The following is a 15200-nucleotide window of genomic DNA, read 5'->3' on the forward strand; positions in this document are numbered from 1 at the left end:
GATAGCAAAAAATAGACAAATTCGGGCGAAATTCTCTTCCGTGTCCCTTCCCCCTTCCTCCACAGATGCAAGGCTCCGTGAAGAACTTTCGCCAGTAGGAGACATGTTACTTGTACTTAGTACAACCACGAACCACGTAAGAACCACGTCGCTCCTCTTCTTTTTCTTTGCTCCATCCCACTTTAGGTGGGGTCGGCTCTCCTAATTTTTCGGCGCCAAGACTGCCTGTCTTGGGTTGTCGGGTCGGGTAAATTTAATTTATTAGCTAGTTTGGTCATGCTGGTCCACCATGTCAGCAAAGGGTATCCGCGGCCTCTCTTACGTTCCGGGAAGCATAGAGCTTTTTTGACCACGTGTTCTTCGTCTCTACGCATTACGTGGCCATACCACTTTAAGCGACTTTCTATTAGTTTTTCGGGGATAGGGGCCACTTTTAAGCTACCACGGACATATTCATTCCGGACTTTGTCGATTTTAGTTACTCCTCCTGACCATCTTAACATTTTCATTTCTGCGGTATGTAATTTTTGCAAATGCGACTCTTTTACCGTCCAGCATTCCGCCCCGTATAGCATCGCCGGCCTCACCGCCATCTTATACACCTTGCCTTTTGTGCGAACTGGCATACTAGTGTGGGACTTCTATTTTTGGTATAAATAAATAATCAATTAACAAATAAGAAAGAAAACTAATTATATTTTCTTCTGACAAAATCAAAGAACAATATTTTACATCAGTCAGTTTTTGATTAACGAGAAGTACATAATCGGCTTAGCGGCCTGCGTTCGCAGGCGGACGTAAGCCGACCAAAGAGGTTCGCCACACTAGGGTCACATAAGACCCCAGTTAGCGACCGCCATTTTTGCCAGGCAACACTTATTCTATGCCCTATGTCTGGCTCTACATTCGCAGTACTGGCAATTATGGATCCTAAGTATTTAAATTGCTTTACTTTGGTACCGGTGTTTTATCAGGATAGCAAATCTGAGGCCCGCGTCTTCTAGGGCATTTACCCACTGACATAGAGCATTTTGGAGTTCTTGAGTAGTTTTGGCGATAAGGACGATGTCGTCTGCGTATAAGAGATTCCAAGGTAAGGGTTCTTGAATACATTGAGTGATATAGTCCATGACTAAGTTAAAGATCAGAGGGCTCAGTGCTGAACTGCTGACCCTTGATGAACTCCCACACCCACACTGAATTCCTGGCTGAGACCTGCTGCCGATTTAACTTTGGTGCGTACATTATGATACATGTCCTGAACCAACTGCACGTAGCATTCAGGCAGGTACTGCCATACTAGTTTTCGTGGCACCCGGTCAAATGCCTTCTCCAGGTCGATGAAAATGAAGTGCAAATCTTCTTTATTATGGCGATGTTTTTCTGTGAGAATTCGAACTGCTTGGATTGCATCAGTTGTGGACCTAGAAGGAGTGAATCCAAATTGGTTGGGCGTGATTGACGTAAGTTATTGAATGCGTCGGTTGAGTATACGCTCCCAGATTTTCAGTGTGTGGGAAGTCAGCTTTATTCCCCTATAATTACCGCATTGTGTCACATCCCCTTTATTTTTGCAAAAGGGAATTATGTAGCTAAGACGCCAAGACTCCGGTATTACCTTGGTTACTAGTATTATATTGAATAGCTTTGTAAGCCAGTCCAATCCGATCGGACCCAGCAACTTCCATATCTCAGCGGGTATCTCGTCAGGACCAACGGCTTTTCGGGTTTTCATCTTAGATACTGCGGTTTTTACTTCATCCAGTCCAATATCTTGTACTGGCCCTTCTGTTAGGCTTTGGGGTTGTATCTCTTTGCTTGGGAATTCTTCATTCATAAGTTATTTATAGTACTCATACCATCTGTTATTTATATCATCATTCATAGACAGTAGTCTGTCCTCCTTACTTTTGATGTACTTATTGGTTTTAATATCTTGTGTGGCTCTGTTTCTGCTCTTTGCTATTTTAAAAATTTCGACTTCGGACTCCGCTTCTTCAATCTTGCTATAGAAATGTTTCCGTGATGCAGCCCTTGCCTGTGCTACTTTTCTTTTAGCCATGGTCTTTGCTTCTTTGTATTTGATGCGGTCTTCTTCAGTACCAGTTGTTTGCCAGGTTTTGAACATGTATTTTTTGATCTTCAGAGTCTTTTTAACTTTCCACCAGGTCGAATCTTTGCCTGTACTGACTCCTCTTTTCGACACTCCCAATGTTTCGCTGGCTTTGGCTCTACATTCTGTCTCAAAGTTTGACCACATCATTTCAGCAGACAGGTAGGTGTTTTGTATATCACTTTCCAGGTATTCTTTCAAGGCAACGAGAACAGAGTGACCCTTATTCCCCTTGAGTTCCTTCCATTTGATTCTAGCTGTACGGTCTATGATGTTTTTAATAGGTTTTGGTAATTCATAGACTCCAACCAGTAGCCTATGTTGGGCCGTTAGTGATTCTCCCGGAATCACCTTACAATCCTTGAAGCTTCTTTTCACTCTATTATCAGCTAATATGAAGTTTTGCCCCCACTTTTGTAGGTAATAAGGTGTTCCGATTTCTTCTTAAAGTTGCTGTTAATTATGCTTAGACCATGCCGAGAACCAAACTCCAGAATTTGTTTTCCATCTTTGTTTTCATTTCCATATCCAAATCCCCCATGTACTTTTGCATAGGTATTGTTTGACAAACCTATATGCCCGGTTAGGTCACCCATAATAATTCTTGCTTCTTCCTTAGGAAATTTCATTATGAGGTCGTCGATTTCTTCCCAGAAATCGTTTTTTAAAGATTCTTGGCAACCTGTTTGGGGTGCATACGCACAGATGATGTTCAGGATTGGTTGATTCACTAACGCTAGTTTTACGGCTATGAGTCGGTCAGTTCTTCTTTCAATGTTAACTGTTCTGTCCCTAAGGTGGCTATCGAGCACGATTCCAACGCCATTTTGCTTGTTGTTTGTTCCGTAGTAGACCAGTTGATATCCTAAGCCTAGGTCTCTGGACTTAGCTCCCTTCCAGCGTGTTTCTTGAATACAGCAGATGCTAATGTTCCTCCTTTTCAGTGTTTCTGTAAGTTCTTGGCCGCGTCCGGTAAGGGATCCCAGATTCCACGTTGCAATTCTAATTCTACGTGTAGATTGCGAATGATGGTTCTTGTTAATTTTTCCGTCGCTTTGGGGGAACGCCTTAATATTTATCGCATCTATCGCATCCACAGCTTTTGCGTCGCTTACGGGGTACGCCCTAGTATTATAACCCTTTTTCGTTGCCATGTATTTCATAAATTAGGAGTATGTTTTTTGGCTTTGTAGTTTTACGGCCGGTTGCCACCTGACGCCAAAGTTGTGACCCTCCTGGAGGGCCCGGAAGCCGCCGTTGACCGTGAGGTTCCTCCGCCGCCTTTCCTACTGAGCACTCCAACCAAAGAGCTCAGCACTGCAGCGACCTAAATTCCAAGATGTCGGAGGAGCCCGCTGCAGGGGTTTGGTTTCGGAGTTTCCATCTCCGGCCTGTTGGTCCGCGGGAGCTATTTCAATATTTCACTCCTACCCTCCAGGTGTCATTTGCAAGACATCCTGGCGAGCACTCCCCTATCTGCCACCTGGGGACGCGTTCTCTAGGGGTGAGGCTCCCTCGAGAAAACCACGTCGCTCCTCAATCCCGCAAATTCCGCAGGATCCCGCTTAATTTACGCGCGGAATTAATCCCGCAAAATGCATGCGGGATCCCGGTATTGCATTCCCTACTTGTGAGTCATACATAGATTTTAAACCAAAAGTTGCCCCTACTGTGGACATTAGTTAACAGCTTGTGTGCATATATGTAATGATTTTATGACATAGTTAAATATAAGAAGATAAGATAAGATAAAGATATTTTATTGTGTAAATAAAGGTGCTAAACTACATACATTGTTTTTTTACTTATATATGGTACAAAACCAACAAGCAAGTAAGTGTCATCTGACCCCCGTACTAGTGTGAACTGTATCACCTTTACACAGGTTTAATCAGGAAATTAAGCTTTATAGCCGGCTTTAGGTATTTCTACAGGAAAGAGGTACATTTTAAGTAATAATAATACAAAAAATGTTTTCACAATCTTTTATTTAACTCCCGATGTTCGTATTTAACTATGAAACTTGCCTACAAAATTTGCCCACCATTTCTCGGCTACTTAATGGTTTCAGATTGAGCTAAAATTTGGCATATATTATTAAAGACCGATGACAATGTAATAACATCGAGCTGATCTGTTGATGGGAACCTTAGATGGCCATAGGAACTCAGTGTACGATAGATTTCAATAATAACCTGTAAGTCCGCCGTACGTATACTTACCTTTGGACACAAGCGGTTACTTATTTTCTACAGGACAGACAACTTTTAAAAGCCGTATATGATCAATAAAAAAATATTAAATAACTTTATAGAAGGTATTAGTAGGTATTATTCGCCGATATTCACGATTGACCTTGCCTCATAGTACGTATGTCTGATCACTACGCTTTCTGTGCCCTATATCTTGAAAACGTCTTATCTCATGAAAAAATATTTGATATCTAACTTGTCGTAAATTTTATGCTCTCCAACTCTTTCCTACATGTAAATAACATCGGAGCTATAGAATTTTTTATATCCGCGAAAAACCGATTCGTATGACATTTGACCTTGAATAACTTCTGACGCGCACACAATCTATGCGTAGATTTTTAAGAGGACCTTTAATACGTCATAACGAAGGTGTATACGAGTTTCCAGCTTATTATTTCTCATTCCGAGGTTGACCCCCTTTTTAGGCTTAAAATGTCTGGCCCATACGTACCGTTCGGCTTTGTCCAATGGCAAAGGACACCCTGTATTAGTTGACACACATAAATTGTAAAATAAATGATTAAAATTAAAATTATAAATAAATTAACTTCAATTCAATAAAATTGAATTAAAATTACACGTCAATTAAATTCCATTAATTTACATTGAAAAGTTATAAATAAATTAAATTCAATCCAATTACATTAAAAATAAAAATAAATTAAATTAAATTACATTAAAAATTATAAATTAAAATTAAAAACAAATCACTTGACATATTGCCAAACCGATTTGACTTGCCCAACCCAGTGTTTTTGAGTTGGACAGTCGAACCTGCCTGCAATCAATTTCAGAAAAATATTCTGGCTTATTAATAGTATTTATTAGGACGATGTCAATGTTTTATTGTCTCATGGCGTTATGCATGAACGCGTTACAAGTCTGAATTAGCTATTGAATCGTTTGTTTTTATCTATCATTTTGACTTACGTATTTGTAAGAAAGGGATAAAACATAATTTAACTTAATCAGGCCAGTAAAGTTTTTTGAATAAGGGGGTTGGTCAACACTAAATTAGAACTGGTTGCAACAAACCAATTTTTTTAATAGGAAGGCTTAAAGTTCTTTGCTAAGTTACGTTAACTACTTCGTGGCTGGGTGTTTGTGCAACGGGCCTATAGTATGGGCCTATCTATAGTAAGCTTCAATTAATTAATTTATGTTTTATCTCTCTTAAAAATAATACATAATTGTGGTATTATCTATAGAAAAGGACCTTATTGTCGATGGCGCTTACGCCATTATAAACGATGCTCCGATATAAATACAATGCCGCGCGACGCTGTGCGGTGTAAGCGCCATCGACAATAAGGTCCCTTTTCTTAGAAAATGGCCCAATTATGTCAAAATGACATGTTAAGACAAACGATTAATACCTCATTTAGGCTTGTAACGCGTTTATGAATAACGCCATTACACTGCCAATATAAGTAAGTTTCTTATGGCTTCCGCACCGTTAATAATCAATTTGTTTTTGTAGCTCCTCGACAATGTGGCAAGTAATCGCTTGTTTACTGGCCGCCCTCACGATGTGGCTTTCCGTTATATTTCTCATGAGATATATGCTAAAGGTGCTGCTTATGTACAAGGTATATTAGTTCTTAATTTATTATATGTATAAATATGTAATTAATAACGTCTGTAATGTCAATAACCGTTACATTTTTGTAGGGTTGGATGTACGAATCGCGCGTACCTGGGTCGAAGATATCACTAAAAACAAAGTTATGGGCTAGCGTCGTCAAAGTGTTGTCAGGCTGGAACAAGCCCCGGCTATACAGCTTCCAGGGCTCGCTGCCGAGACTGCCCCTGCCCGGCGTGAAGGACACCATGATGAGGGTACGAACTGCCCGTGTTTGTAGGTTAATTGGCACCGTTTGGATGAAGGTCAATTTGACGATGTTCCGAGTAGTTGCTCATAAGAGCGTGGATTCGTTTCCGCGTAGTCAATAGATGAGCATAACTAGACTCGCGGCCGCGGCTCCCCTTGCGCAACGCTTCCTCAACCTCGTGGCCCCTACATAATTTGACTGTCAGATTACTTATTTACCGTTCCTTCTTTGCAGTATTTGATCAGCGTGCGGCCCTTGTTAGACGATGAAAATTATCGCCGAGTGGAAAGATTAGCGACAGAGTTTGAAGAAACAATCGCTGTCAAACTACAGAGATATCTCGTGCTGAAATCATGGTAATGGCCCTTTTCCCTTTTCTCAGATCTAATATCGATTTTATAATGTAAGATTACGTATGTTGCCTACTGTATAAGTGCATTGAACGAGACTTTGAATGTTAGTAACAAGACACATGGCTAGAACTTTACTATTCTCGTACATTTTATTTATAATTAACATTTGTCTTTTGTAAATGGTACGTCTGTAAAAAAGTAAAGGACATATACTTATATGTCGAAAGAGTTGTTGTTGTGAATGACGTAGGTATGTACGTCTACTTAAGATATGGAATTAGAGCAATACGAGTTACTAATTTACATTAATAACAGTAACTACCTATTCCCCGCCTTGAACCAGCGCTCCGGAAGATCATGATTAATCAAGGTGAATAACATCCGTGGCTCTTATAGGTGGTCATCCAACTACGTGTCCGATTGGTGGGAGGAGTACGTTTACCTGAGGGGAAGGTCGCCTCTCATGGTCAACTCCAACTTCTACGGAACCGACGCCATTCTGCTGAAGCCCACGAACAATCAAGCAGCGCGCGCCGGGGTGGTCATATACCTCTGTCTGCAATTCCGAAGGCTTATTGATAGACAGGAACTGGAACCAGTACGTGTGTGTCATTATTAAATAAGTTTGTACATAGTTTTAAAAATCATGAATAATTATTGAGATATGAATTAGTGAGAGTTGAGTGTCGTGATGATGAGTGTCTAAGAACATCAAACAAAACCAGCCACTAAAGAGCTGATCATCTCTTATAACCGATGGTTCGACCGCTTGAAAACCATTACCGGGGTATTAAATATAAGCACAAGTTAATCTACGTCACAGAATAAGTAATAGTATTATCATACAGAACGGCCACGCACCGCCCCGCCCCGATTCGAATTACCTCGCCCCGCCACGGCAGATTGACGAGCTTTTGGCGAACGCTCAGTTCGGTTCGAACGTTCAAAATGCCGGTGTATTGTGCTATGTACGGGTAATTATCAGTTTCTAGAAATAAATAATGAAACTTTCTAATATCCAAAAGACGAAAGCAGATGAGTAAATAAGGTTACAGTTTTACATCTTACCTTTAAACGAGCAATTCTTTTATATATCGATCTATCTATAGGTATCTATATATATTTATATATTTCGGGGATCTCGGAAACGGCTCTAACGGTTTCGATGAAATTTGGTATATGGGTGTTTTCGGGGGCGAAAAATCGATCTATCTAGGTCTTATCTCTGGGAAAACGCGCATTTTTGAGTTTTTATATGTTTTCCGAGCAAAGCTCGGTCGCCCATATATTATTAAATAATATTGTAATAGCCAGATTTATAGCAATTTCGTAATAAATACTATACATTACATGATCATACATCACATAGGTACGTGGATTTAATTATAATACTGGCCAGTAATCGGAATAGGCACAGTATAAATACCTAAACTTATTAGAACAAAGTCATGAACTGGAGACTTCCTTGCATTAAAATTTTTTTTGGGACTTGAAAAAATCCGAGACCTTCCGGATTAAAATGATAGTAATGTCTGTGGATGTTGAAAGATAGTTTTCCACTTACAAGTGGATTTTAAGCGTCAAAAGAAACCGACATTAATAAAAAAAAAAAAAAATAATAAGCCCGCAGGGCAGCTTGTGGCGAGCTGTTGGGGAGTGACGACCCCACGGACCCGAGTGCTCCAGAGAGTCGGTCAGGGTCTCCGTCTCTGGCGTGTCTTCGTCGCTCGGAGTGGACCCCAAGGGGACCCGCAGGACTCTCAGCTCTGGCTTGCCTTCATTGGCCGTCTCCAGAGGGGAGTCGAAAGAGCTATATGGTCCAGGGGTGGAAGTGTTAAAGGGCATAACGCCGCGAGTAACTTCGGAGAAAGCGCAGCACACCTCTCGACACCCCTGAGTCGCCCACGCCGGTGTTGCGCCTGGCCGTCTTTACGATGGCGCATCAGGTGCCCATCTTGCGAGTGGCGAGTCACCGCCTGCCTCGATAGCACTGTATAGCACAATGTTATGGCAGGTGTCCGGAACTCTTGCAATAGCCCAGTATCATATTCCACCTAAATTTAAGCCATAGACCAGGACTCTTTCCACTTTTCTATAATAGCTCCCAATGACTACTGAAACCGGTTTACGGGTATCTATTTATGTACCCGTGAATGGGTTCCAGCAGGCGTTCTACATGACATCAAAACTCTCCAAACGGCCTCTACGTGTTGGATCTATATCCCCACGTACGCCTTATAAATGACCGGGCCTGAAAACCCGATAGTTTGTAACGGAGATACAAATAATAAGAATAATATATTCTTTATTGTGCACCACATAATGAATAAGAATAAGAATAAAGAATAAAGATCATTTATTTTCAGCTAAAGGTTACAGACATTCCAGGGGTCTCCGCACTAGGCAGTGCCTGTATCGCGGGGAACCAATTATAATTTAAATATCAGACTTTGTTACAATTAAAAATTATGATTTAGTAAGAAACTACTAACTACAAACTAAGGCTTAATCTAGACACAATATTGAAACTAAATTTTGTAAAATATGGTTTCTGTCTCGGCATAATTTTGTGAGTGCAGCAGTTTGAAAAGCAATTTTTTCGCTTCCATTTGTGTGCAATCCCTGAGGTTACATAGTTTATTTATAGCATTGTATGTAGACGCCCTGAATGAAAAAGAATACAGCTAAAGAACACACATTACATTAGGTAACAACAGGCGGTCTTATCGCTCAGAAGCGATCTCTTCCAGACAACCTTTGGGAAGCAGGAAATCAATAACTTAAAACAATTTTACGGGTAGTGCTGATACGAGATTACGTAGAATACTAATAGAACAGCATCACATAATTAAAATTGTAATATATCTACAAGAAAATAATAATAGTTTTTAAAAATGATTCTGATACTGACGATATTGATGATATATGTATAATTTTGTATTTAGATTTAAGAAATATATTTATAGAAAGTTACAAAAAATATTTTTTAATACAGTTGCTCAAAAAGTGCTACTTTTCGTGGCTGTTTAGCGTGCGGAAAGTTTGTTTTCGCGAACTAGTGCTTTTTACTTTTCCAATTTTTTAAAATTTTTACTTGTTTCAATTCATGACTACTTATTGATAAGTGTTAATATTAGTTTCCTTTAAACGTCGTAATCAACATAAAAACCTACTGTTAATGTAAGAATACGAAAAATATGCATATTTCATATTTTATTACTTACCTCTTCATCATTATAAGTATTATAACACGTTTATTTTTTAATGTTAAAAAACCGTTATTAATAAGTTGTGAATGTCAAAGAAGAGGCGTATTTTCTTACTGCAAGAATGTTTTAAGTTTCCAAAGGCAACATTCGATATTGTTTTTATAAATATACGATACACAAATAATCGTAAATAACGTTATTTAGGTAATAATAGTACAATGTTTTAATATTTACAATTGTTTCTGTCTTATAGAACATGCATTTGAAAAAAAAAAACTTTCATTGAAGTGGGTTCAATAATAATAACAAAATCTATTCTAGTCGAATAAAAGCTAGAAAAACACCTCTTCATAATGTCAATGTCAATGATGTCAGTGTCACAGAATTAATAATATAAAAGTTTCGAATTCCATTCCTTACTTGTTGCTTTTCTTATTTTTTCCGACTGTATTAGCCTTTTGAACGCCAAGCATTGACGTAACTCGACGTGACACCGCAATGAAGCAAAATAAAACCTTAGAGAACAATAGTGATTACAAAACAGGATATCGATATTTTCACTGATTTCGTTTTTGACATACTTAGATTAGAAGAACCACTACACAGGTGTTTTACAATATAATATTAGATAATTCTGGCTTTTAGCTCTACTAAAAACCTTTAAATAACGTATTAAAATATCAAAATGTACTTGTAACTTCCACTCAAATCTCTCAATAATGCCACATCACTACTTGGTGGTGACGTCAGGCATCGGACGTGAAGTGCCGTCATGGGCGCACGGAACACTGATAAGCGCGCGTTACTCAGAGATGTGCAAACCCGTTGTCGATTATTATTACCTACTAATTAGCAAACTGCAGTATCGTTACAATAAAATAAATGCATAAGGGGTTACATTATCACAAAAGGTCAGTACCGTCTTTCAAACCAAGTTGTTTAAATTAAGCACGAAAACAAGTACCGTAACAGCACAAATAGCAGTTATTTTAGCAAAAACAACTCCTATTACAAAATGTATGGGATTAAGCCATATCTATTATTGATGGCGCTAGCGTGTTTGTCGGAACTGCGCGAAACGATTTCTATTAGGAGATTGTTACTTTCATATAATAATATTATTCCTCCATGACTCGGTCACATCACTAGGCGACGTCAAGTGCCGTTTTTGGCGTGGCTAGCTATGCTATTTACTGGGTAAGTCGTATTATAACATAATGTTGTTTTTTTTTTACCTTCTATTCATAGTTGAATTGTAATAAAGTTATACAATAAAGTAGAAGGGCAAAATAAAATAATGCAAATACAAACAAAGAAATATAGTTATTTATTAAAGAGTCTTTGATAAATTAAGTTTGGACGGCAAATGACGTCGGCGGCGTGAGTGGCACAAAATGTCGACGACGTGATTTACCGTCTTTGGCGGTCAAAAGGTTAAAAAACGTCGTTCGAAACACGTGCGGATATGTCATTCTTCACTCGTCCCGTCTTTTTTTTTTTCGAAATAAAATGCTTTTTTATTCATTGTATTGGACATAAAAGAGGTATGCATTGTTTTTTACCCTATTTATAACAATATTATTTACTTTTTAATACAGTTGCTCAAAAAGTGGTACTTTTTGTGGCTGCGTAGCATGTGAGAAGCTCAATTTCTCGAACTAGTGCTTTTTACTTTTTAGTTCCAAACTATACTTTCGAAACGCAGTTAAAATTGAATTTAGCGCGGAGCAGGTACCAGGGCCTCATGAGTTACTCGGAGGTGTCGTTGACCAACCCGCGCCGGGCCCGCGGCGGCCGCGGCCGGGGCGCGCACGAGTATGAAGGTATCGCGGGCTGCGGCAGCTCGCGTATCTTAGCTGTATAGGTACTTTTGGTTTTGGTTTGGTTTGGTGGTATGATTCTACTAATGATATATTAATTTATTATTTTTTCGCAATTGTATTAAAAAACGTCGTTTACAACACGTGTGAAATGTCTTTTCACACTAGTTGTAAAATGTACTATATTACGTTTCCGGGACTTTAGTCACGCAAAAAATTGTAGTCGTAAGGAAGTCTCCACTTTTTGTCTATATTCTACTAAGTTTAGGTATTTATACTCGGTCGGTATATTCCGATCACTGCATCAAATATCGCGCAATTTTTTAATAGGCTATCGTGAGAAACGGCAAATATAAGTACGTGAATTGCGAAATAATTAGGATTTACAGTAATTTCTTAATTTTTGGCGAAGGTAATAGATTTACAAACCCAATGGGCTTTACTGTTTTTTTATTTTATTAAAACGACTATTTCGTGTTATACTTAAATGTTTTATTTTTAATTTTAGACTCGTTTCTTATCTAGAAATTGCCTATTGATTTCTATCTGTCATAAAAAGGATTTGTTGCTGGAGACGTTCGCGTTCGTTCTTCACTTTAATAATGAACAATGTGTGCTATAAAATAAATAAAAACAATAACACATTTAATAATGGCGCTTTATAAGTCGTCCAAGTACCTACGTACAGTAATATAAACCGACCTAGTGAATTGACAATTAGAGCGGAAGAAAACCTTTACATTTCGTTTGTTTACTTAATTCGATCGGGTTATCCAAGGCGGCCGGTGGCTCGTCGTGTGACTTCGACTGGCCTCGGGTAGCGCCGCACGGCGCAATAGAGAGTCAGCCCTAAGCCTAAGCAACTTATTCACACAATGACGCGTGTACAGACGTGTCGTTCACACATTGAAACGCAAATGATTTTTGATGTATGGCGTATCCGCCGTGTGTCCACGTTGCGTACGCACTATGTAGACTAGCAGTAGTGTGGAGTTTTGGCCATTAAAGTTAATAAAAGTGTGGTTGTTAACAGATAATGCTACAAGGCATGGTGCCCCTGTGCTCGGCGCAGTACGAGCGGCTATTCAACACGGTGCGCGTGCCCGGCGTGGAGAGTGACAAGATCGTGCACTACCAGGACTGCAGCCACATCACCGTCTACCACAAGGGCCGCTACTTCAAGGTCATCATCTACTACAGGGGACGCCTGCTCAAGCCGGCGGAGATACAAGTGTGAGTTAATTAACCCTTAAATGCATAATGATGTATATATGCATCGTATATTTGATGGTCCGTGGCTCAATATGCAGCTATCCAAAATATTATTCCCTCAATCTATACAACATGACACATCTATTTCAATTTATTAAAAAGTTATACAAAAAATCATGCATTTAAGGGTTAATGATCACCGCTACAACGCCACTACACTGACACCGTTATTCATAAACGTCTTACAGGCCGCAGGCCAGGCCTCAAATATTTGTTTGGCCGTATCGGTTACTTTTGACCTTTTTTGTGTGATATAGGAGGCAAACGAATAGACGAATCACCTGATGGTAAGGGATTACTGCCGCCCATGGACACCTTAGTGTTTTAAGGGATAAATTATAAAACATAAATTAACCTTCTCGACGCCGTGTCAAACACAAAAGCTGTTACCCGGACGCCACGCCACCGAAGTGTCAAAACCGAAATTGAACTTTATGCGAATGCACGAAGGTTCAAGTTTGCTCTGTGGTCTGTGACGGATTAATCGGTCTTTGGCGTTGGACCCTCGCTGCCGATATATCCGTCATTGGCGTCCAAAAGGTGTATCAATAGAGGCATGTTAAGTTTATGAATAATCATAATCATTTATTTGTCACAAATTATATTATACTATACGCTGCATGCTGCATGCTAGTGGATAATTATATTGGCTGTTATAACGACATAAAAGCTAGTAGCTAGCTAGTAATAAGTGTATCTTTTCCACATATAAATTTGATTACTTAATAGTTATTCGTTTTAGAAGGGGGCAAAGTTGTTGTTTAACCTCTCGTGCCGTGCTAAGTAATATTGATACCCGAACAAGCCAAAGATTCTAAAATTGCAACGAAAAATGGAATCTTAAGTGGTCACGAGAGTAAACAAATTTTGCCACCGAGTGAAACACAAAATGTTTCACCACACTAACAAGGAAAATACTAACTGTAAAATATCAAACAAAATCAAAGCAAATCGATTAAATATTTATCATTCAAAATCATCATTTAAAAGTCAATGGGGTTGGCCGGTCGAAATCTTTAGCAGATGGCGCCAGCATAGCTTACCCTGTCAATCCCTAGAATTGTGTCAAAAAAATTTTTAATGCCCTGCATGCCAGCCCTTTAAGCCAAATCTCATAGAAAAAGGGGCAATCTATGATGGCGCCATCTCTGCAAACCTTTGACAGTTGCCAACCCCACTCTATCAGCAAACATAAGAAAACAAATCAAAATTTGCATTTGATTACTTTGCCTAAATTGTTAACACACCGGTTTCGGTCCAAACAAACTCACCGCAAAGCCGCCGCCCGCGCCCGCTCCCGCTCCCGCTCCAAACACAAGACATTAGGTAACACGCTAACACGAAAAACAAAATACCTAGTTACTTATATCACATCCACACAACACAGCCACGGTGTTTTTGCATATTGGTCTGATATGACATATAAGTTTTTGTTTTCCTTCAAGTTCGTCCTTTTGTATTTAACTTGAGTCGATTTTGTAAACTTTTATCACATTCTCACGTTAAATTCATTCATTTTTAAAAACCTCACAACAAACAAATTGTGTGCACTCACTGTTTAAACACTTGCTTAATTATTTAAAATAAAATAAAAAAATAAAATTGCATTCACGCGCGTACTTTAAAATTGACTAAGGTCTGTTTACATACTTGTGACAATATGGCGCGCGTACCTAATGCAGTACGCGCCCTTTCATCGAATGTGCTAGGAAACGGGCTAGGAGCGACGCTCCAATTTTACCTCATTCTTCATAGAAAATCTTCTGTTTCACGTGCGGAACTGTGGCGAAACTTCTCTTTCGCTCTTATTGAATTTCCTATTGATTTCATGTACTAAATCTTTTTCATAGGAGCGCAATTCAAAGCGCTACGCTTCGCGCGTTACCTATGATTCCTAAATGAACTTATAGGACTAGGCCGAGTAGTATAGGTTGTTTATAAACTTATAATGAATAAAGGTAATTATTTAATTGGTATTGACTTTTTTACGATAGATCTTAAATAGTAATATATTAATTAGGTACTATTACGATAGATCTTAAATAGTAATATATTAATTAGGTACTATAATTTCATTATGATTATTTATGGGAGTGCACTGCACAAGCGCTCCTTAAGGCGAGATTCGGCTGCTTAGAGGTATTCCTTCAAGGAGCTTATACTAGAGTTAATTTGCAACAAATAACACCCGATTAACAGGGGGTAAAAAATAATTGGTTTCCAAGATATTAAGCTTTTCCCTGCCATCCAGGTAATCACAACTCTCCGACCCTGTACTATTTACGTTGCGAACACGTGACTTTTGTTCTCCTAGTGGAAGCCGACCGACCCCAATTTCAAAGAAAA

At 39.1% G+C, this 15200-nt stretch overlaps 1 protein-coding gene across 2 annotated transcripts in view; it reads left to right on the forward strand.

Annotated features, from left to right (window-relative positions):
* LOC134754218 (carnitine O-palmitoyltransferase 1, liver isoform) overlaps nucleotides 1-15200 on the forward strand; it is a 65444-nt gene that overhangs the window by 16723 nt on the left and 33521 nt on the right. For both annotated transcript variants that reach the window (XR_010128879.1, XM_063690388.1), the window contains exons 4-8: nucleotides 5849-5957; nucleotides 6040-6207; nucleotides 6435-6556; nucleotides 6950-7151; nucleotides 12616-12815. Coding sequence is in view for 1 of the 2 variants with exons in the window: in XM_063690388.1 (XP_063546458.1) it covers nucleotides 5849-5957; nucleotides 6040-6207; nucleotides 6435-6556; nucleotides 6950-7151; nucleotides 12616-12815 (801 nt within the window). In the remaining variant the exon portion in view is untranslated. The remainder of the gene's footprint in view (nucleotides 1-5848; nucleotides 5958-6039; nucleotides 6208-6434; nucleotides 6557-6949; nucleotides 7152-12615; nucleotides 12816-15200) is intronic.

The sequence above is a fragment of the Cydia strobilella genome, chromosome Z, assembly GCF_947568885.1.
Source record: "Cydia strobilella chromosome Z, ilCydStro3.1, whole genome shotgun sequence".
In the NCBI taxonomy this organism is placed as follows: Eukaryota; Metazoa; Arthropoda; class Insecta; order Lepidoptera; family Tortricidae; genus Cydia; species Cydia strobilella.